Source organism: Brienomyrus brachyistius, chromosome 7 (assembly GCF_023856365.1).
Source record: "Brienomyrus brachyistius isolate T26 chromosome 7, BBRACH_0.4, whole genome shotgun sequence".
Lineage (NCBI taxonomy): Eukaryota > Metazoa > Chordata > Actinopteri > Osteoglossiformes > Mormyridae > Brienomyrus > Brienomyrus brachyistius.
The window spans coordinates 16,388,747-16,411,653 of record NC_064539.1 but is presented as its reverse complement, the minus strand read 5'-3'; the positions used below and the strand labels follow the sequence as shown (position 1 = coordinate 16,411,653).

General features: G+C 42.5%; 2 protein-coding genes across 7 annotated transcripts; one reads left to right on the top strand and one right to left on the bottom strand.

Annotated features, from left to right (window-relative positions):
* Positions 1–68: 68 nt before the first annotated feature.
* Positions 69–4,347, bottom strand: c7h9orf78 (chromosome 7 C9orf78 homolog). The gene is made up of 9 exons (XM_049020745.1): positions 4,166–4,347; positions 3,862–3,921; positions 3,534–3,585; positions 3,094–3,164; positions 2,894–2,971; positions 2,251–2,448; positions 1,976–2,112; positions 1,756–1,854; positions 69–1,656 (listed from the first exon to the last, which is right to left on the bottom strand). The coding sequence occupies exons 1-9, from the start codon at positions 4,243–4,245 to the stop codon at positions 1,565–1,567; spliced, it is 867 nt and encodes a 288-aa protein (XP_048876702.1). The 5' UTR covers positions 4,246–4,347; the 3' UTR covers positions 69–1,564.
* Positions 4,348–4,431: 84 nt separating this feature from the next.
* On the top strand, positions 4,432–22,851 carry usp20 (ubiquitin specific peptidase 20). 6 transcript variants are annotated; one of them, XM_049020741.1, is made up of 26 exons: positions 4,432–4,464; positions 4,689–4,912; positions 5,798–5,898; positions 6,616–6,669; positions 6,936–6,998; positions 7,490–7,624; positions 7,810–7,912; positions 8,203–8,272; positions 8,433–8,546; positions 8,855–8,933; positions 10,163–10,604; positions 11,532–11,681; positions 11,770–11,882; positions 11,986–12,158; positions 12,247–12,341; positions 12,455–12,488; positions 12,672–12,717; positions 12,853–13,033; positions 14,012–14,138; positions 15,273–15,442; positions 15,608–15,689; positions 16,298–16,406; positions 16,614–16,716; positions 17,464–17,532; positions 18,436–18,613; positions 19,009–22,851. In XM_049020741.1, exons 3-25 carry the CDS (start codon positions 5,818–5,820, stop codon positions 18,591–18,593), a joined length of 2,751 nt encoding a protein of 916 aa, XP_048876698.1. In that variant the 5' UTR covers positions 4,432–4,464; positions 4,689–4,912; positions 5,798–5,817; the 3' UTR covers positions 18,594–18,613; positions 19,009–22,851. The 6 variants fall into 6 exon arrangements, 5 of the variants coding, with proteins under 5 accessions (XP_048876698.1, XP_048876701.1, XP_048876697.1 ...); XM_049020744.1 differs by having other exon boundaries at positions 4,447–4,912; positions 12,271–12,341; XM_049020740.1 differs by having other exon boundaries at positions 4,448–4,912.
* The last annotated feature ends 56 nt before the right edge of the window (positions 22,852–22,907 follow it).

The following is a 22,907-nucleotide window of genomic DNA, read 5'->3' as shown; positions in this document are numbered from 1 at the left end:
TTCAGATTCCAGGCGTCTTGGGAACGTATGAATTATGAAATTTATGTAACATTTGTCATGAATCAGAGAACTTTTAAAGTATTTATTAGTGAAAATATGTTTAGCTTTACATTCGGCAAATCAATAATGGCACACGGAAAAATAAACTTCAATGAAGTTTCTGGAAAGAAATTATTCATGACTATGGCAATCAACAAGAGTTACTACAAGACTCATAATGAGTGTATTATCAGGGCGACAGTAAACAGGAGCACAATCAATGTAAAAAAAAATGCAATAACTGAAAAAATACTATTACGGAAATTGTGTTGAAAATGGTCGTGTCTCTGATAGCAGTGCTTTTAAAAATACAAGACATTTGGCTCAGAATGTTCTTTTCAGTCTCACTAATATAATTAGTAAATTCCAGAGGTGGAGATTTCAGGTCCAGAGAGTACAAATCCAGACCAGGATTTTGTTTCAACCAACCAGTTGAGTATAAAGAGTCACAGTCACAGAGTACTCAACTAGACCTGAAATCTCCAAGTCAGATAAATTCTTTTAGGACTTTCTGAGCAATGCAAAGCTAGCCTTTAAGTTGAGCTTAGTAAATTAACTAAATAAATTAATTAAAGGTAAATTAACACTGAAATGATGCTTGAAGAAAGCCACTTACCAGGATTTCCTATAGACTTTCATAAATTAAACAGATTCCTAGACATAGAGGGGACATTTTTTAACTTTAAATGATATATTTACACATATATAACATATTGTAATAACCGATACTCTCTAACACGTTCTGTGCTACTTGTCTCCATACTCTAGAATGCCTTTCTCTTCATTTGTGTACTCTGCAGACGTTACACAGCATATGCTTAGCATATGATTACAGCGTGGTTTAAAGCGTAGAAGTTCATATAAGATATAGTTTTTACCTGACAGACTGAGGTATTTTACACTAGGTAATAGGTATAAGAATACATCCAACCATGCATTCCCTTATCCTGTTCAGGGCTGTGGCTAAAATAAACTTTTCGATTTAAAAAATTAACATTATCAGAGTATGCATGATATTTTCACAAGATGCATCTAAAAATATCACAAATTGTAATAGCAATATGTGAAAGGATGTGACTGGGATCTTAGCTATTAGAGCAGGGCAGTGACAAGGTTCACGAGGTTTGAAACAGTTCTATGCTATTCCTCAAACAAGAAGATCCATCCCACATTTATAATGTATTCAGACATTGTCGCCACAAGCAGTAGCTCTTATTTGAACCATCCCATGAATCTTTTATGTTAAGGAGTTTCTTATGACAACAGCTTAAAATAAACAGCATCACAAATGATTAGCCTCTTGCTGTCCAAAACCATCCATCACTTGATTTTGCAGAATTTATCATTCGCCACTTACAGCCCTATTTTAACTAACAAAACAAACAAAAAACATTTCCTCAAATTGTAAATTTATTTTTTAAAAATCAAACGGAAAAAAAAATACAGGCAAATAAATACAAGTAAAACAGATGAAAACAGATGACAACAAAAAGAGAATAATGAAACAGAGGATATAAATCAGCTTTTAGTATCTGCGATTCATCTTCTTAAACTTTTCGTAGTGGTAATCATCAGTAGCCTTTTCATTGGCTGGTCTCTTCCGGTTTGGGGGTGTCTCTGTGGGAATCAAGCACCATGTCATTCTCAGCATGACCAACGGCCGGCTGCAGAGGCGCAGCACAGCTGCGAGGCACTCTCCGGTCACGCGGGACTTACTCTCCGCTTCAGGCTTTTCAGTGTCTCCCACGCGGAGAGGTCGTGCCTTGGGCTCCTCGCGATGTCGTCTGGCTGGTGCATTAACATCTTCGTGGTAAACTACAATCACGAGTGTAAAGTGAGCCCATGGATAAGTGTGCACAAATCTCCAACTAAGCATAAATTCACATGATACGGCTGCAATACATTTCACTCGTTACTCTGTGTGGCTCTTACTTACAGCGGTTGTGCTGGACGTAATTGACTGCAATGTTGGTGGGCACGAAGGAGGTCCCGCTATCTTTCTTTTTGTTCCTCTGTTCGGCTATGAGCCTGGCTTTAGCTTCCTCTGTGTAGATGATGTTTTTGATCTTGGCGCTTAAAAGGGTTGAAAGAAATAAATCGTCAACTATGACACAATGATTCAATATGAGCTAATTTCCAGTCACCGTAGCCTCTACATTCTGAGCACATAAAAGATACTGAATGCTGCGCTTTACGTTTCATCAAACTCACTCTATGCCCAAGTCCACCTCTGGGATTCCGCTCAGCATCTGGTTGGAGAGCATCTCCTCCGTCTTCTTGGCAGAGGCCACGCGGATGTTCTCTGGCAGCTCGTAAAGGAGGTCTTCTGCATTCTTGGCTTTTACTTTCTGCTCCTCTGTCTCTATCATACCTTTCTTTTTCTTCAGCTCCGTCTCGATGTATTTCATCCTAGTAGAAAAACAGCGACAGAGTAAGAATCTGTAGAGAATAAGGAATGACCATGTTGTGCCTTGGGGTTGCTGAAATTATTTTAGCACAATAACTGCAGTCGTAACCTTCCTAATATAATTACCATGTCGTATAAAGTTTAAAATCTCCATTCTTACAATCTGTTTCTTTAATTTGTTTCAGTCACTACAAAATTGTTACCAGCAACTGCAGTAATAAGATTATAAATCCGAATAAATATTTTCTTCAAAATAATATTAGCAAAATACTTAGCTTTAACTTGGACCCAGAAATATGCATAATATTTGAACCAAACACTCTCAAATCATACAGATAATGATGGATAATGACAAAAATGTTACATTGTGGTTAAATATCATTTAAATATAAATATAAAGTTTCCTCCAAGTGTAAAGGGGTACAAGCCACAAAATGAAAGACATACATATCAGCGTCTTCGTCTCTTCGATTGGTCTCGGCAGAAAAAGATGTTCCCAGATTAAGGTCGGTTTCATCCTGGGTGCTGAAGAATCAATCACAAACACATCATTTAGCTCCCTTAACAAATAATACAATGCAAGTGACATCACATGAATATAAGTATCCATTGAAAACATTAATATTTGTAACCATTTGCATTCTTACATGTCTCTGTTTCGGTCTTTAACCTTTTTCATATCAACAACACCTCCCGTCTTCAGCTTAAAAGGATCATCCTGGAAAAACAAAAGAAAGAACCCGTTTTTTTATAGAGGCAGAAATCAGGTCTGTAGGCAAGAATGAACAACAATAATAATAATAATAATAATAATACAGTACATGATAATAAAGATACAGCAATGCTAAAAGTACATCTGGCACTGTACTGTACCTAGAGCCGACAAACAGCTGAAGCTGAGTAATGTTTCCACAAGCATCACGTGTGTCTTATTATGAACCATAGTATTCAAATTCAATTTTTAACATATAAGATATAACTTTTAGGCAGCTTTACATAAAACTGGTTTAACAAGCACTGTGACCTTCACCAGAATAAGTAGCGCCAACAGACGAGATAGGCTTTTAGTAAACTGTGCAGAACCCACCTCAATCTCAGCTTCCGGTGGCAGTTTCTCACCAACCAGCAATGATACTATACTGAAACAAAGAATTAGAAATTTGTCAAATTATGACATGTAACAAAAAAAACCTTAATATGACATGTAACGTTTCCTTAGAACCATTTTCCTGAGGTGTGAAATATAAGGATTATCTCTGATTACAGTTTCTATACCAAGGACCAGACCTCAGCTCTTGCCATTTTTCACAGATTTTATCCTAATAAAGCAAATTGAAGAATATGCAAAAGTTTACAAGGGTTTCTCTTCCGCTGGTGGCTGAGTTAATTACATGTATTTTATTTACGAAAATTACCTTACGCCGCTTTGTCTCTTACGTAAACTCTGAATTTCTTTGACCTCGTCCACTTTAGACCTGTGTTAAATACGGAGTACAAATGAGAAGATGACATTAGACAGCAGAAATCAGAGCCATTCCCGAAGCAAACACGGAAGCGCGGCATTGTTTACATTCGCGTTTAATGATTCTGATTCCACTTGCCGAATGTAATTCCTTAGAAATACACAGTTACATAAATACTGTATATCCATCCGACATTTTAACACGATCCAGTAAACTATGAGAAACCGTGTAGCCAACGAGATAACTAACTAGTCACCTGACTTCGGCAGTTATCTCCTCATCCTCCTCGTCATCCGAGTCAGCTTTCCTTCTCCTGAAATTCTTTGAAGGCGGCATTATTACGATCCAATTTCGGATATAAACCTCAACTCCTTTACGATCTACCTTCTGGGGCTTGAGCGCGACGATGCTTAATCACGTGACTCAGCGACAGCGCATGCTCAGTATATTAAGCGGAAATTCCAGTTGAGAATTATTCATAAACCGGATGTGACGCGCTGTACTGCGTATACCCCAAATCGTTTTGTCTCACGTACCCGTTGTCTTTGTTTTTTGGTTTGTGTCATTTTCTTACAGATTTTAGCTTTCTGAAATCATGCTTGTTACATTTTGTTTGGAAGATGTAGCAAATGCTACGGGATTCCATGTCTGTTTAAAGTGTAACGTTCACATGTGTGCAGGCCACAATAATATTTACTAGTGTCTAGCAAGCATTATTATCCATGATATGAACACCATCCTCGTTTCTGATTATCTTTGTTCCTTTATAATTCACGTAGCTGTATCGTGTATCATGATCACAAAACCGAAGCCACTCCGCCGTCTGTGGATGCAGCCGCTGACTATTCGGGCACCGGAAACACAACAAAGCTGACGCGAACCATGTTGTAAATAACTGGACGGGGGCTGGCATCTCTCCGTGGCATCAGCTGGGTCTCTCTTCCTCAGTTCTGCCCGTCGAAATGAATATCTCCGATCACCGACTTTGCATTACGTGGAGGAGGTGAATACGTCTCTTAACTGGGGATTCGCTGTGCAGACGCCCGTCTGTCATCCCCTTTTACTGGCGGATGCTCCTACCCAGGTGTTAAGAAGTAAAAACGGGGCCTGTTTATCTGCAGGATGCGCTATCATATTCAATGCGGGCTGGGTAAAATCCAACAGTAACGACGTATCGTTTAATCAAGGTGTGTCGTGACTGCCGCTGCTGTCATTAGACTGTATCTGAATATTGACAGATGGAGTTAACAGGTATTATCATCATTCTGTCGCTGAACAGTAAGGTGGCTAAAAGTTATTTCCAAGTATGACGTTGCACAGTATAGTGATGCGGGTTATTTGTTTAAGTTCCTATGTGCACTCAGTAAATGCTACGTTATGATATTTTGTGCTACGCTTTGGGTTGCGTCTCTGGCGCCGACATGGCTGCTGCCTCGTACTGTGATCTTTATTCTGGGCTGTTTATAATAACCGAGATTATTCTCACCAACGACATGTAAACTAAGGCTGGGAATACATCTGCCGTACTTTTCCGTATGAGATGGCGTGTTCAGTGGAGTCTTTCTGCGGTTAGTCTTTCATGAAACAGCATTTTCTTTGGCTTCCGTAGTAAAGATGAACATGACAGGTCTTGGCAAACATACAGCATATGCATTTCGAGGTCTTCTGTATGGTTACTTTGTTCAAAATAGGACAAATGACAGTGGTGATTATGTATTTATTTCAGAATATTTACATTATGAGAACCTCCATGAACGTTTATCTATGAACGTGAGGTTGATTTCTCCAAAATGTCACACAAGCATTGCTTGTATGGTTTTGTAGGATTGCATCAGAAATGTACATGGCAATTCTGAAATTTTATTACTATGATATTTTTCATTTGCAGGTAAAACAAAAACTTGAAAGATGACAAACCACGGAGAGCTTTGCCCTCATCTAGACTCCATTGGAGAGGTTACCAAGGAGGAACTTCTACAGAAATCAAAGGTATGGGTGCTTTATTTTCTTAATGTACAGTTATTACATTTTTTAAATGTACGGTTATTGTTTTAATTGCCTTCTTTACAGTAATGTGCTGTAGATAATCTTCATTTTAGCAATGCATTTTTTATGCTTTGTTGTTAATATGAACAATAAAGGGTGTGGCAAAATGTGAAACATAGCACAATAGAAATACTGATTATGTTTTTAAAATGTGTAAAGGGTTTATGCACCACTAGTTCTGGAGGTGTGTCGCTCATATGCTTTAGTGCCCCATTCCAGAAGGGCATAGGTTTGAATCCCATGGCGGGTAAAGTAAGCAAATCACATTGAGTGCAAAATCCTTAAGTACACCTACTCCATGGATGCCGCACGCTGGCTGACTCGGAAATCCTACCCCAAAATTCCATCTGTCGTGGTGGGGTTTGTAAAAATATCCATCCATCCATCCATTTTCCAAACCGCTTATCCTACTGGGTCACAGGGGGTCCGGAGCCTATCCCGGAAGCAATGTAAAAATATAATAAAAAAAAATAATAAAAAAAAAAAAAAATATATATATATATATATATATATATATATATATATATATATCTTACCTTAAAGAAGTTTCCAATACAAATGAAAAGCCAGCTTATCGTATGGAAAAAAAACACACAGTATACTGTTTTGACTGATTTCATGAGGTAATTGTGGTATTTGGTTGTCTGCGTTGCACTGTAGGGCACGTGTCAGTCATGCGGTGCTGTGGGCCCCAACTTGTGGGCTTGTCTGCAGGTAAGGATGAGCAGCTTTTCTGCATTATCTGCAATCTGCTTCTTTCAGTTAATGTAAGTTTTTCCTGAATGCATTAATTACCAATAAATATTTCATGGAGACAACACAGATATCTAAATGCTAATCCTCTTTCTCCTGCATCCATCAGCATTGCCCTGATTATTGTTGTGTTAATTTTTAAATCAGTAAGGGAAGGATGAATACAGTATTAGCACAGTGCTGTCGTGGCGTGAAGCTTAGCAGTGTGTGGCCCTGTTTCCATTTAGAAGGACTGTTCGTACGTTGGCTGTGGGGAGTCCTATTCAGATCATAGCACCTTACATGCACAGGTAAGTCTGCCACTACCTGCCCTTTGTACTGTGATTTTTTTTCTTAATTAACGTGAGATATACCTATCTATTTTTATTTTTCAAATTTATGCTATGGTTTCACAGGTGAAGGTCTAGCCAGATTTAGTGGTTGGAAAAAGTCCTGTTCGATCTTTTCTTTTTTTTTGATTGTACATGCACTACACATTAATTTATTTTCATGTATACTTGTTTATTTCCTTAATATTCTTTTTAGGATGTTCTGTAGGAAGTAATATATTTGTCTGCACTGCATGTGCTGTCTTTGCTCTTTGTCTTATTCTGCGGTATGTTTGCTTGTCTGTACCTCACATGTGTGCCTCGCTGCTCGATGCACAGGAATTTCCCCCTGGAATAAACAGGCTTCCTTTTTCTTATTTAAAGACACCGATCCCAGCAGATGTTCAATGTGTTCATTTATAGGATTTTCACTGCTTTACATTGTATGCTGCCCGTGTTCTTGTGTCGTTTAGGCGAAAAAGCACAACCTGACGGTCAACCTGACCACCTTCCGGATCTGGTGCTATGTCTGCGAGAGGGAGGTCTTCTTGGAGCAGAGGCCTGTTTTACCAGCACCTGGCAGCCACCCCTGCAAACCTCTGGAGCAGGTATGACTTCACCCAACGTTGGCAGAGTCTCCATCACACCAGTGCTGCATTTTTGGCTTCGCCACCTGCGGGCGGCATTCCTACTCTCTGCTATTCCAGTTTTGGTTATGGTGACCTGTGGTGGGCGGGCTGCTTTGGACAGAGCTAGACATTTCTGTTTTTAAATCGCCTTTTGAATTTCCCAGGAGTCTGTGCTGCAGACAGGAAGCCACCCACTAAAGGCTGTGCCCATCGCCGTGGCTGATGAGGAGGAGTCTGAGTCAGAGGAAGATGAGCTGAAGCCGCGAGGTAAAACGTCCTCACTGCTGCCTGCGGGTGCCGCTGTAATGGGCAGCTGCACACCGGCGATGATGTCTTAGCTCACTGGATTAGGGAACTGTGCCCATGTCCAAAAGGTTGTGAGTTTAAATCCCATATCTGGCCCTTAATCCCAGTTGCTCCCGGGGTGGTGGCTGACCCCAATCCATCACTGTGTATTGGCTGACCCCAATACAACGTTGTTAACTAAAGTGTTTGCCAAATAAATAAACATTAATGTAATCGGGCTGTCAATTTATCCATATTTCTTTCTCGCAAAGGGCTCACTGGCATGAAGAACATCGGCAACTCATGCTACATGAATGCAGCTCTGCAGGCTCTCTCCAACTGGTGAGCTGGTCTCTCTCCCTGTCCTGGCTAGGCTCTTCAGTCTGGCTATTTAGATCCGTGGTCATCTGAGGACAACATGCTGAAGTGGACCGCAGGGTATTATGGGAAGGTTTGATTAGTGCCTCATAATGATGTCGTGCTTCTCTCCGTCCCTGCAAAGCCCACCACTCACCCAGTTTTTCCTGGAATGCGGTGGTCTGGTCCGGACCGACAAGAAACCTGCCTTGTGTAAAAGCTACCAGAAACTCATCTCTGAGCTGTGGCACAAGAAAAGGTCTTTAATTTTTGATTTTCAGTTATTACTTTTCTGACTGAAGCCCACACATTGATCTCCCACATGCAGTGAGCAGTGGATAGCTGTCGCTTACTGTCACCCTGGCTGTTAGTCTTTATGTCTATATATCACTGGGCACTTAAAGCATTTAACATTCTGTTACTTTTTTAAAACATGCAACAGCGTGAATGACCATTGAACTGTTTAAGTCGATCCATTGAAATCTCACGATTTCAGAACACAAGCAAATCTTTCCAAATGAACGAAGTCAGTGAAATGTAACTGCGTGTCTCCCTGACTCCCAACAGGCCGAGTTACGTGGTCCCCACCAGCCTGTGCCATGGCATCAAGCTGGTAAACCCCATGTTCCGAGGCTACGCTCAGCAGGTAGGGAGCTCCTCCTGCAGGGGGGGCCTTTCATCCAAGGCCTGTTACATCTCCCCATGGAATCGCGCTTGATTATTTTAGATTAAATGAAATGTGACAAATGGAATGTAATGTAGCAGAAGGATGTTTTGATTGAATGTTTTATGACTGACTAAAAATCTTTACCATATAAAACAGTATAATCTCCCTGTAGGCCTGTTAATAATCTGAAGGGCGATTTGCCGGTAGTGTTAGTTACTCTGTGTGATGTTTGCAGGTGACCTCGTATGCATGACTTGTTGTTTTCTCGTCTAATAAGAGCTTATAATGATATACAGATGCTCCTTACTTTGCTATGGCTTGATTTACAATATTCCATCAAGCATTATGTTTTGACATTGAATAAGTTCCCAGGCCAGCAATATGCCACACGATACTGTCCACTGATGCTGGGTGATGGCAGCATCCACAGAGTTTAACAACAGATTATACAAATTATAAAATGCTTTTTCTGTGTTTAAGCAAATTTTCGCATGTCTACTAAATGCCAAAATGTGTCATGTCATATCTTGGGCTGTCATTGTCGATTATATGAATAATCAGGTAATCTACAGATTAATCAGACAACTCATGGAGTAATCGATAATCTAATGTAATATAATATAATAATATAATGTAATATACATTGTAATTGGCGTACACTCAGTCAAACATATAGAGGTACTCCAATTAAATGTAATGTTTTTAGAAGAAATGTACCGATCCAATATTCGGATCGGTATCAGTGCCGATTCAGACCTATTTCATGGATCGGGTTTCAGCCATATGCGATGGATCCACGTCCGAAACTTATTTTAGTTTTTGTCAGTCTGTAAAAAAAATACTGCCCTGTACAGCACTACACCACCCTGACGAGCTTTCATGATTGGCAGCGTTAATATCAACATAGCATTTCATGAACATGCAATAATGATAATAATAATCATCATTATCTGAGAGGGCTAAATGGCCCATATTTATGGATAACCCATAGTCTGTGAGTCCATCTTGTTTTAAGATGTATTTGCACTGTAGTTGTTCTGTGATATTTGAAGTTCTAAGTAATTGATAAGAAAAAATTTAATGGGTGCTTTTTAATAATCGAGTTATCGAGTAATGCTCAGCTCTGATCATATCATATTCCCGCGGTAAGCTGAGGAGCCCATGTGTTCTGCTTTGCTGCCCTCTGATGGTCGCACTTTGCACTGCAGGACACCCAGGAGTTTCTGCGCTGTTTGATGGACCAGCTGCACGAGGAGCTGAAGGAGCCTCTGATGGAGTTTGGGGCGGGGGATAGTGGCGACGGGGACGAGCGGCGGGATGGGGACCGCAGCCCCTCTGAGGACGAGTTCCTGTCCTGCGAGTCGGGCTCCAGCAGCGACCGAGGCGAGGCCCTGGAGGCCAGGGGCCCTGGCGAGGCCGAGCTGCTCATCCAAGATGAGTGTGCGGGCCGCGGGGGGCCTGGGGGGAGCATTTCTGAGAAGGAGAGGTTGAAGGAGCGCCGGGTGTCCGGCTCGCCGCTCCACAGCGGCTCGCGGGAGATGGACGAGGACGCCGATGTGGACACCACGGCTGAGGATGCCCCCCACGCCCCGGCGGCGGAGGAAGACGTGCCAGCTAACGCCAGCCTGAACCACGCTCAGAACGCCCCCGGTAGGTGACCAGAGGAACCGGAAGAGATGCTTCAACTCCATTCTCTTACAGGTCATGGACGTTGCACTGGTCATTAATGTTACACACTGCAGAAGTGCGTCCCAGGCCGGTCCTCGGGACCCCTGACGATCCACGTCTTTGCTCGCTCCCATCTCACGGCACATCTGCACTAGACATTACGTGATCCTCATGGTTCGGTTGTTTCTCGATTGCCAGGTACAGGTGTGTGGCCCGTCTGGAGGTCCCTGAAACTGGATTGAGAAACACAATAGTACAGTGATGTTGTAGTTCTGCTAAAGCTGATGCAAAAGCATCATATTGGAGCTGGATGATGCAGGGAAGCCCAGATGAACCCATAGCAGTTTACCTGTCCAAGTCTGTATTCACATTGCACTTGGGCAGCCTGGGAATCACCCACAAGGAGCTGGAGTCTCGGGTCTTGTAGCCAGAGGTTTGCTCGGATGTGGTAGGCATGCTGGATGGATGGATGGATTATTTGGTTTAAGAGTGTTTAACTAGAGTGATTAATGTTTAATTAGTAAAGATGTGATGACATTGTTATGGATGAGGTAATATTGACATAGTAGTGTAGCCTCACTTAAGATGTGTGTGTAAACATCCTCTCCCCGTTTACGTGAATTTCCCTGTGACGTCCTGGTTTCCTCCCATAGTCCAAAGATGTCTGCTTAGGTCAGATGGGTGACTCTACCCTCTGTGATTTCAGCCCGAGAAGCCGCCTCCGTCAGTTAAGCAGTTCTGAAAGTAACCTGGCCGTCTGTGATTTCGGGCGCCGCTGCTGTAAACGTTGACGGTGTCCAGTCTCCAGCTGATGAGTCTCCAGTCTTCTCTCTGGCTCCTGTCTCCATTTGGACGTTGTGTCTTCAGGATGCAGGAACTTCAGGGCTCTTGTGGCTGTTTTTGTCGCAGAGCCCGACAATGAGACCTCGATGCACTGCAGCGCCTCGCGCCCTTGCAGCCCTACCCACAGCCCCCCAGACCTGCACCCCAAGCTGTCCAGCAGCCCCCCTCGCTCCAGCCCGCTCCGGTCTGCAGGTGCATCCTTCTCCCTCAAGAAAGGTTGGAACCTGACCTCCCCGTCGTCCACCTGCTCTGTTCACATCCCTGCCCAGTTTCATCAGCGGTGTTTTTTATTTCCCCCTCACAGCCCAGCTTTTGCCTGGTGCCAAAAAAAAGAAGCATCCGCGGTATCGCAGCGTGATCTCCGACATCTTCGACGGCTCCATCCTCAGCCTGGTCCAGTGTCTCACCTGCGACAGGGTCGGTGTGCGCCACTGCGCGCTCTGCTCCTCACGCTGCTGTGCAGCCAGTGGCTCCACTCCATCTGTCTCTTGCTCCATCTCCCCCGCCTTCCTCTCCCCAGGTGTCCACCACTGTGGAGATGTTCCAGGACCTGTCTCTGCCCATCCCGGGGAAAGAAGACCTGGCCAGGCTGCATTCCTCCATCCACCAGAACCTACCCGCCAAGGCCGGCGCCTGTACGGAGAGCTACGCCTCGCAGGGCTGGATCTCCTACATCATGGACTCCATCCGCAGGTGAGCTGGGCCTCCAGGAATAGCCAGGTCTGCGGGGTGGTGTCTGGTGGCTGGTTCTCCGACCCAGTAGCCGTCATTGTGTGTTCAGGTTTGTAGTGTCCTGCATCCCTAGCTGGTTCTGGGGGCCTCTGGTCACTCTGGAGGACTGCCTTGCTGCCTTCTTTGCTGCAGACGAGCTGAAAGGTGAGCAACAAACTATTTTTATAAATTCTGCAGCAGTATAAGAATGCTGAGCTGAAGTATGTGAACACAACCTGTACAGCCACAGCTAATCCACTGATGTCTGTTTGTCGTAGGTGACAACATGTACAGCTGTGAACGATGTAAAAAGTAAGTGGAATTAATAATAAATGTATATATGTGTTTGTGTGTGCGTGTGTAATCACTACTGCCCTCTTATGGTAGAAAGAGGTACTGTATTGAACAGAAGGGTCTCAGCCTTCCATATATGCCGATATGTTTCAGCCTTTGGTGAGCAAGGCTTTCTGATTATTTCTTATTTTGATCCTTCAGACTGAGAAATGGGGTTAAATACTGCAAGGTGCTGCGCCTTCCTGAAGTAAGCGTTTCCTTTCCACTCTGAAGATCTTCTCTTATATCTGTTTCATAGAGGAAGAACTCTGGCATGCAAACTGATGTTGGCTTTTGATAATTAGCACATGTTTACTGGCAGTGTTTCTGCTGAATCTTTCAGATTTTATGTATACATCTGAAGCGCTTTCGGCACGAAGTCATGTATTCCTTCAAGATCAATAGCCACGTGTCCTTCCCACTGGAGGGGCTGGACCTCCGGCCGTTCTTGGCCAAAGACAGCCCCTCACAGATCACGACCTACGACCTGCTCTCGGTGATTTGTCATCATGGCACTGCAGGAAGTAAGGGTTGTTCGTTTTTATTATAAATTTGCAGCTGTTACCAGATTGGGCCAATCAGCACAACTCGCTGATTGTGATGTGGCGCTAACAGGGAGATGCTGATTCATCAGCGCATCTTGGCTGACTGGTGCACCTGTGATTGGCTGGTACTAGTTAGCCGACTCATGTATGGCACCAAGCAATTTGCAAAAATAAAAGTGTGTTTGCATGAGATGTATCGGTAACGCGTTACCTCAGGGCACACAAATACTAAGTTACTGCTAAAGTACAAGTCATGAACAAATATAGTTGCTACTTGAGATAAAAGATGTGCCACGACTCATTAATGATGAACAAACATGAGATCAGTATTTCACTTGTGTTATTCATGACTTGTTCCTTCAGTAGTTCACAAAGGTTCGTAGAATTTATAGATGTAGTAACAAATATAGTAATTGCTTGAGGTAAAGCTTGCTTTCATTCATGATTAAATAGCATTAGATCAGTGTGTAACTAAGACTTAGTTTGTGGTTAATGAATACATAAGTAATAGCATAATACCATGTGTGTTACCGATGTGTTTATACATATGACAGTAGCACGGTGGCTGAGTGGACAGCAGCGTCGCGTCACACCTCTAACGCTGAGGGTTCGAATCCTAGTTTCTCCGTACTACTTAGGTTGGGTGTAACGCTTGACACTCCAGTTTGCTCCTGCAGTCCAGTGGCATGCAGTTCGGGGAGGTGCTGGTAGTTTTGTGATTGTGGGTTTTTGCTGCTTGGAATAGGCTCCAGGCTTCACTCACCACGCCACTTTGAGAATAGCAGCTAGAAGACAAATGGATGGACAAAGTGATTGTGGGCAGCGATGCTTGAGAGCGCTGGACACAAATATCATGTTACAAATGTCATAAAGTTCACAAGTCTAACACTAGGGGGAAGGATTTCCTGGCTCTGCACTGAATTCTGTTGTTTCCTGCTTTTTTTTTTATCTACCCAGGTGGACATTACATCGCCTACTGCCAGAATGTTATCAATGGGCAGTGGTATGAGTTTGACGACCAGTATGTGACTGAGGTCCATGAGACGGTGGTGCAGAATGCAGAGGCCTACGTTCTCTTCTACAGGTAGAGGGCTTCTCTACTGGAAGCAAGCGAGTAATCGGAGGCTTTTCTGTGTGAATGCGCATGGATTGTATCATGCAAATACAGACTACGTGAAATATCTCTTGCACAGGAAGCTAACTTTTTAAGAGCAGTCTGTCTCTTTTTCATGCCTTTCTAATGACATGATTTTCTGTGAGATTCCTTCTTTAAAAGCCCTTAAATGGTACCGATACTGAGCGAAGGTTTGATTCATGCAGTTGGTTGCGCACAAATGGGTGCATCTGGACTTAATGTGTAATAACACTGATTTTTATTTACTGTGGACCCTTTAACGTGGCAGGGTAGAGGTGCACAGGCCCCCCCACCAGCTGTAAAACCGCATACAATGTTTTGGTTCCTTTGGTGAGCGGAAAGAAGCGAAAAGATATGAGAAACAGGAGATAAAAAGATCACTGTGATACCATGCCAGAGGCTGCTGTCAGCACGCTTGGCATTTTGCAGACCAGGACTTAACACCGATTGATGCCTTTAGGAGCTACTGCACTTTTTCTGTGTTGTGTTTCACAAAACGTCCAAAAACTCCCCAAAAAAATTTTTCCATTTAATTTCTTATGTTCACCCTGCAATATATTCAGACTGTGATGGGGAACGTTACTGTGCACAGGGTCGCCTGTGTTTGGGAATTTGATTGAAATATTGAAACTTGCACATGCAGCTGAACATTTCTGCACATTGTGTACATCTGTACATGCCGGTTTACTGACTGTGATTTGTGCAGCTTTTATTAATGCATTTAAATCTTCTATTTTTTTCTTTTTAAATTTTTTGTTTTGTCCGCTCTTTCATCGTGGCACCAGTATATCGACATGCCTTTGCTTACCGACACTCACACCACAACGGGGGCCCCTTTTCCCTACAAACAGCCACTACACTAAATGCTCAGTCAACACATTCTTTGAAGCAGCATGCTTTGCTAACCAGCTCGGCAGTCGCCGTTGTCTGGCTCTACTCACTGGCTGTTTATTTAGGCTTCGAAACATGTGAAGTGACCGTTTGACCGGGTCCCAGACACAGCAAACTGGCCCCTGACTGCCAAGACAAGCCGGTAGTATATGGTGGCTGTAACGTGTGCTGCCATTGCTGCCTGTGTGCCAGGAAAAGCAGCGAGGAGTCAGTGAGGGAGAGGCAGAAGGTGGTGGCCCTGGCCAACATGAAGGAGCCCAGCCTGCTCCAGTTCTACATCTCCAGGGAGTGGCTCAACAAGTTTAACACCTTCGCCGAGCCCGGTCCCATCACCAACCACACATTCCTGTGTCAGCACGGAGGTGAGAAGTGTCCCACACTCCCAGCCTCCCGTCTTCCTGTGTGCCTGCCTGCACCACCCCTCCAGCCCTATCACTGGTAGTTGGTTTAAACACCAATACTTAAGGTTTCACTTCACCAGCCTAACACCTACTCTGTCACCTCTTCTGTTGTCTCTCTTTACACAGGAATTCCCCCCAATAAGTACCACTACATCGACGACCTAGTAGTCATTCTGCCCCAGAACGTTTGGGAATATCTCTACAACAGGTACTTTGATGCTGGTTGAAGCTCGGCAGTTAATCATCATTATTATCTTACTCACTCCTGCTGATCTTGGTGATCATCAGCCTATCTGCGTCACTTATCTGGGCCGACTGTCGTGTCACTGAGGATCGCTGCTTTAGATAAAACCCTGCAGATTGCACACCATGTAAACTTATTTTCACTGCTTATTCTGGTAAATGTGTTAAAGTATTTTTTACACAGGATGGTATCCTCAGTATGTTCGATGGCCTATGCGTGCAAAGGCATAGGAGAGTTTGATATCGGGAGGGGGCACAAATTAATAATGTTAAATACAAAGGTCTATTTTTTTTTGGGGGGGGGGTAAATGAAGCCAAATTAAATATTGGGAGGTACACGCTCCTCCTCTGAGTTCCTGTAGCTCCTATTCCCATCTGTGCGTCATTGTTTTTAAAAAGTAAACATGCAAAATCTAGTGCCTGGGAATGTTTTCATATTACCAAGCAGAACAAAGAATGTTTTACTCTACACTTGATCGATTATTTCACTTGCCGTGTTTTAATCATGCATATGAGTCAGTTCAGTCAGCATCCCTATATGGGGGGTGATGGAGGGGTCTCCTCTCTCCCCAGGTTCGGAGGGGGTCCGGCCGTGAATCATCTCTACGTGTGCGCCATCTGCCAGGTGGAGATCGAAGCTCTGGCGAAGCGGAGGAAGACGGAGATTGACACGTTCATCAAGGTGACGCACTCGTGCACAGTGGGCGGGGCGTCCAGCCAGCTTTAGGGAGAATTTTAAAACCCGTTGGGTTAATTAAAATTTTTTTTTTCCAATGAGTAATTGACATTTGTTGAAGTCAGTTTCATCATCGTCATTGTGTGGCGTTCTAACTTTCCTTCTTGTCTGTCTTTCTTTCATTCTTTCTTTCTTCCTTCCTTCCATCTGTAGCTCAATAAAGAATTCCAAGCAGAGGAGGCTCCCAGCGTCATCCTTTGCATTAGCATGCAGTGGTTTCGGGAATGGGAGAGCTTCGTGAAGGGCAGGGACAACGGTACACAGCGCTGACCGCTCCTCTTCGCCATCTGCCCATATCGTTCTGCTGCTGGTCTCCAACATTCAAGTCTCTTGGCCATTTTCTCTCTCTAGGGTGACAAGGCTTGGAGCAGTGTTTAGACAATATCATAACAGGATAAATTAAGACGAGGTAGAAATCTATTAATTCCCCCAGGGGTGAATTTTTGTTGTCCAGCAGTATTACAAAAAAAATCAGTTATATCCAACATCCACCCATTACATCAAAGTCAGAATTCACTTTATAGGCCGCGTATGATTGCATGCAGTAGGAATGTGTTTTGGCAGATATCATAGAAGAAAGATCATAAATTAAGAAAAATAGGTAAGTAGAAGTAACAGAATAAAGGGATTAAATAGTGTGTAGCAGCACAAGCTGGGCAGCGTACTAACAGTAATTATAAGGACATAAACAGGAACAGAGGTATACTGGATATTGGAATATAAAGGTATGAAAATACAGTAGAAAACAAGTGTGAAGTATAAAATAATGCTACTACAGAGTATGAGAGCCAATAAAAAACGTGTCATTTCAGGATGCTGGGGGGGGGCGATAAGGTCAGTTTGGGAAGAGGATGGGCGTTGGAAGGTGGGTGGGGAAAAAAACAAACATTAATTGTTTTAATAAGAACAAGGGAGACGGGTGGGGGCTGCTATCAGTGGGTAACTGGCGATGGCTTTCTTTGTGGGGGTCGTTCACGGTGTCTTTGAAATGTGTTTCCCTCAGAGCCCCCGGGGCCAATCGATAACAGCAAGATCGGCGTCATGAAGGGGGGGCATATCCAGCTCAAGCAAGGTGGGTACTGTGTAACTTCATTGGGGTGGGGTGGGGGGTTTCATTCGGTTATTTGAACTGTGGGGGCTCCTTGCTGACCTGAAAACGATACATTGACTTTTAATCTCTGTGCGCTTTCTGTTTTGATCTGAAAAGTCGTCTGCTTATAACAAGAGTCTGAACTTGCAGGCAGAAATTGTTCAGAAACTGCACCAGAATCCTCTTTCATTCCCTGGTGATGCTAAAACGATCAGTTGATCATAATTAGAGTAATAGCGTTAAACGTAAAAAGCAGTATATCACATCCTGGGTTTATGTGTCTGCCTCTGCTCCAAGTTGTTTGCATGCAGAAACCAAATTTATGGTTCAACAGCATTTTTGCATTGTTCTCATAAAATGAGGTTCCAACACATTATTACTGTCATTGGTAGTATTGTTAAGAAGGCAGAAATGTACCCAGCAGGGCAGGATTCATGTGAAAACATTTTCATTGACACAAAAGCTGAGAAATTGCTTTTTTGCTAAAAAATTTGGGCAATTAAAATGAATTTAAATGTAACAAAAAAGCCACTGGTTTGTGCATGTATGTTTGTATGTACAGTACCAGTCAAAAGTTTGGACACGCCAAGCCGCCTACAAGAGAGTGACAGCATCACGTCACATGATCTGGCCACCTGACTTAAACACAGTAGACACGGTTCTGGAGGAGTTTGACCAGAAAGTGAAGGAAAAGCAGCCAATGAGAGCTCAGCATATATGTGGGACCTCCATCAGAACGGCTGAATAAGCATCACAGGAGGCCACCTCATGGAACTGGCGTAGAGGAGACATTAGAGTGGCTTCTTGCTGCTACTGCATGCTGGTTGGCTTGAACTTGAATGCTCGCCAGACTCATTACTATGCTTTCTGACACCCTGGCCCCAGGAGCAGACTATGGCCAGATCTCAGAGGGGACGTGGCAGTATCTCCTAAACATCTACAGCGGCGGCCCAGAGATCGCCGTGCGGCAGACAGTGGCACCTGCTGACGCCGATGGGCTCCACGGGGAGCGCAAGATCGAGGCCGAGACCCGAGCACTCTGATGGACAGTCACCCTCGATCAGTGAGTCCCAGCCCTTTGGTTCCTCAGCACGTGGTGATGATGATGATGAAGGTGTGTTTCTTTTTACGCACACCTATTACATCTTAGCCTCACTTCCTGCTGGCCAGTTAAAACCTGAATGTGACATGCCTTCATTTCAACAATGCATCCCAGTGTCTCGCGGCACTGAAATTTCAGTGGAAGCATTTCCATTCCGGGCATTCCGCTCCTACAGGGAGGTGTGCAGACAAGTTTGTTGGTCGCTTTATCAGCATTCAGGGTCTGTCCAGCATGCCAACTCTCTGCTTGTTTTCTTATGAAATTGAAAAGTCAATTTCCTTCCTAATGTGTGTGTGTGTGTGTGTGTGTGTGTGTGTGTGTGTGTGTGTGTGTGTGTGTTTTCTTCCCTTCTTCAGGATCGGTCCTACTTCCTGCAGGAGCACGCAGCCCTGGCTTTGCACCTTGGTGAAACAATGTCGTGAGCACTTTGTAATGTACTGGTTTGTCATTTTATTACATGTTCATAAAGAAATAGTGGTAACTGTAATCTAAGTTAACAATAGAGGTACTTTTTGAGCATATTTCTCAGAAATGGCAAAAGAAAGCCAGCAGTAGTCGTTTTAGCCTGGGTGCGGTAAAGATGACGGCTGCTCTAGTAGACTTGTAGTATCATAATGATGTAATCTCCGGACTTCTGCTCGAATGAATGCTTTGGCTACTCGAACCACGTGGCTAGCTAGGGGAATGACCATGAGTATTAGATGTTTCTAGACAAACGTGTCCCTTCTGCAGAAATCTTCTCATGAAGAAGCATGGCTCGGCTCAGATTCGAACTGAAGGTGTTTCGGATCGTTGTCATGAAATAATTTTGGCCCCGAATGTCGCTTCACAGCTTCTTTGCGTTGTACCTGTGCTTTTATTCTTGCACCGTTTACTAGGAGAACAGGGTAGGGGCTGCTCAACCCTTGACAGACAAGTAGGTAAGGAAATAAACAAGGATAACTTGTTTTGCTATGTTTGTCACCTGAAATAATCTGTCTGAAAATCTCTCTCTCTGTTTGACTGCTGCTTACACATTGGAGCAATATGTTGCACAATTTCTGTATGGAAGCTTTCATCATTAGCCTTTTCTGATGTAACAATGCGGTAACTCACAAGCCACGGATTTACTGCACCTCTTGGTGATTTTGGTGGCATCATGATGTACGGTTCCTTAACCAGCCGCTCTCCTGAATGGCTAAAATTCCCCACATGTTGTGGCCTCCAATCATAAATCTAAACGAAAGTGGTAATAATAATTAAATCATAGTGTACTGTGTGAGCGGCACAGTGTCTCAGTTGGTGTCACTGTTACCTCCCACCTGCAGCATTAAGGGTTTGAATCCTGTCTCCGCTTTGTGTTTGAGTTTAGATGTGCTTCCTTTGCTGGGTGCAGTGAGGCTAACTGGAATCTCTAAATTGCCCATAGCATATAAGTGTGTGTCTCTTTGCATTCTGTGATGAACTGGCTTCCTTTGAAGGCTGTACCTCAGCCTTGTGCCCTGTGCTGTCTGGGATGGGTGCCAGGCTTCCGCGATTATCCTGACTGGGATAGGCGGATGGATGGATGGATGGATGGATAGTATACCAAAAGGAGCTATAATATTTGTTAATAAATATTAAATATGGAAATGTCATGGCATTAGGAACTGATCAGCTACAGAACACTGTATCGCTCCCTATGTACCCAGCTATCCAGTAATATGATGACATTTTGGTTACAGTTCAACTGATGTTTTCCTCTTCATTGTATCAGTGATGTATGTGGCAGTACATTCATACTAATAATAAATATCATTTTTGATGATATTTAAATTATTCCAGATTTTACTGCAGAATACACAGAACGCTAACAACATTCTAAAGAGTACGTTAAATGTATCTGTGCTGAATTGGTTATCATCTTCTATTAAAAACTTTGAGTGCAGTCAAAACTTTTAAAATGTGTTACTGTAATATTTAGTGATTAAATATTTTGCAAAACAGCTACACATTCAAAAACTGTCCTTTACCAGTTCTATCAACTGTGATGCAAAAATTATATATAAAATTTGATAGTAATGCAAGAACAGAAAACTAAAAAAATTGGACTTGTAGTTCTTTCTAACATTGACCAAAATGTTTTTTTATGATTCTGATTATGCTTGCATAATTCTTGCATACTTGAAATTTAGTTTCTTAATACTTTGTATATTGATTTTCTTTCTTTGAGCTTTCGTAACATGATATCCGTGTGCAGTGTGAAAAACGTTCATTGCAGTTAGCTAGTCGCACCAAATCGCTTACTCATAACCGCTGGTCACAAAAATAGCTACATTTGCCACCACTGTGGTTTGCTTTTGATGTAAATGTCAGAATGGCAAAAGTTAATGGGTTAAAGCGTTTTGATGGTAATCGTCATTCTTGTTGCAGTGACTGACATTTAATTTCTCATGCATTATTGCCTGGCACTGGTGGTCCTCCCGCTCATGCACTCGCCTTGCTCAGAATGACAGAAGATGTATTTGTGGTTGCATGCAGGATGCCCACAGAACTGTGCTGTGAGAAATTTCCTTTGGTTATGAAGCAGGCCTGTAATGTTTGAAAACACTGGCCTGTACTTTTTTTTATTATTTTCAAGTAACACTTAAGATATTAGTCAATATTTAAATACATATTTCATTGCCATTAAAAAGCATTCATTTGTCTGATTAGAAAATGCCATATTTGATATTTATTGCAAAGTAGAAGATGTTTAAGTCAAAGCAGAATCAAAATATTTAGACACTTTGTTTCACAGATGTAACCTGCCCTTGTTTGCTGTTTCTTTCATAAGTATCACATGATGATTGTGCATGAGAAGTATGATCTAATCCTCTAGGTGTCTTTTAATTTTCTTATTATTTTTCAGAATCTATCATAGGTCAGACCTCTGCTGACGGGTGACAATCGTCTCTTTCATGTGACAGTTTCTTGAGAGCCATATCAAAATACTTATTTATTTGACTATTTATATGATTATTTAACCAATATTTATAAGAAGTCTGAAGGGCGAGATTTTTTTGGACTAAGTTGCAAACATTTATGGTGCTGTCATAATTGCAAGAAAAAAAGATGGAGAATGTCATATGATTCAAAGTACTGAGTGTCTCTGATTAAGTGACTTGTTAACGTGCTCTTTGCAATGCTGCCTTACAGTTTTTTTTTGATAATCGCTTCGTTATATATGATTTTTTGATGGCCATGGGTAGGTGGTTTTTTTCATTATAGTAACAATATTTGTTGTTCATTTTCATAGACTGTTGAGCTGTAGCTTCATTCTCTTGGTTATGTCTTGGTTATGAATTGTTGGCTTTATTTATTGACTTGATGAGAGACTATAATACCCTGTAATATTTCTCAGTAAACTGAAGCAAATGCAAGTCTGCCACTGATGTGAGTGACTTTTAGGGCTGTGAGAAGGAGGAAATGCTTGCGAGAACTTCCACGGACAGCCGACAACATCCAGGATTTCTCTTTAATGTATATACAAGACCAAATGAATGACTTGTATTGACCTTATTGATGTGTTACTGTATGACCTCGGATGCTACCTTTAAACTGGAAACTGGCCAAAGTGATACTTGTAATATGGATGTCAAAGAAGGACACAGATGACAGGCGCTGGGTAGTTTCATCCTGATAACTGAAATATTTGTGTGGTTTAGCTTTAATGCATTTATGCACAAGCCTAGCAGATTTGTTTCCTGTACAGCAAATGATGCAGAAGTTTACGTATCCATAACAAGACTAAGAAGTTACAGCAGAAATGGCAAACTAATATTAAAGGTTTTGCTGGAAAGCAGTGTGAAAAAGGTTATTCAGTGGGTGACATGAACTTTGATGTAAGGACAAAGGAAATGCTTAATAGGTAGAAATCCTTAATTGCATTTGTTTTTACTAATTTACGGTTCAGTATATTGTCCTCTAGGATGAATTCCCATACCGTACTCACTTATTGATTCCTGTTACTCAGTATGATATGAAGTTGTTTATTGATAACGGATTTCTATTAGATAATTGTCAAGTCACACTCCACTAGGAGGTCTGTACTGAAGAATTCAGTGCATGTAGCTGTAACGCGTGTTTGGCTAAATGCAGAATTGTCTCGTTACAGTTTCAATCAGTGCTGTACTCTATGCCTAGTCGCAAAAGAAACTAAAAAAATTAAAACAAAATAAAGATGATGTGCATAAATCTTCTGATTGCCTGGTCTGGTTGCTTATGTGCTACTGTGCTGTTAATATACAACAGCAAC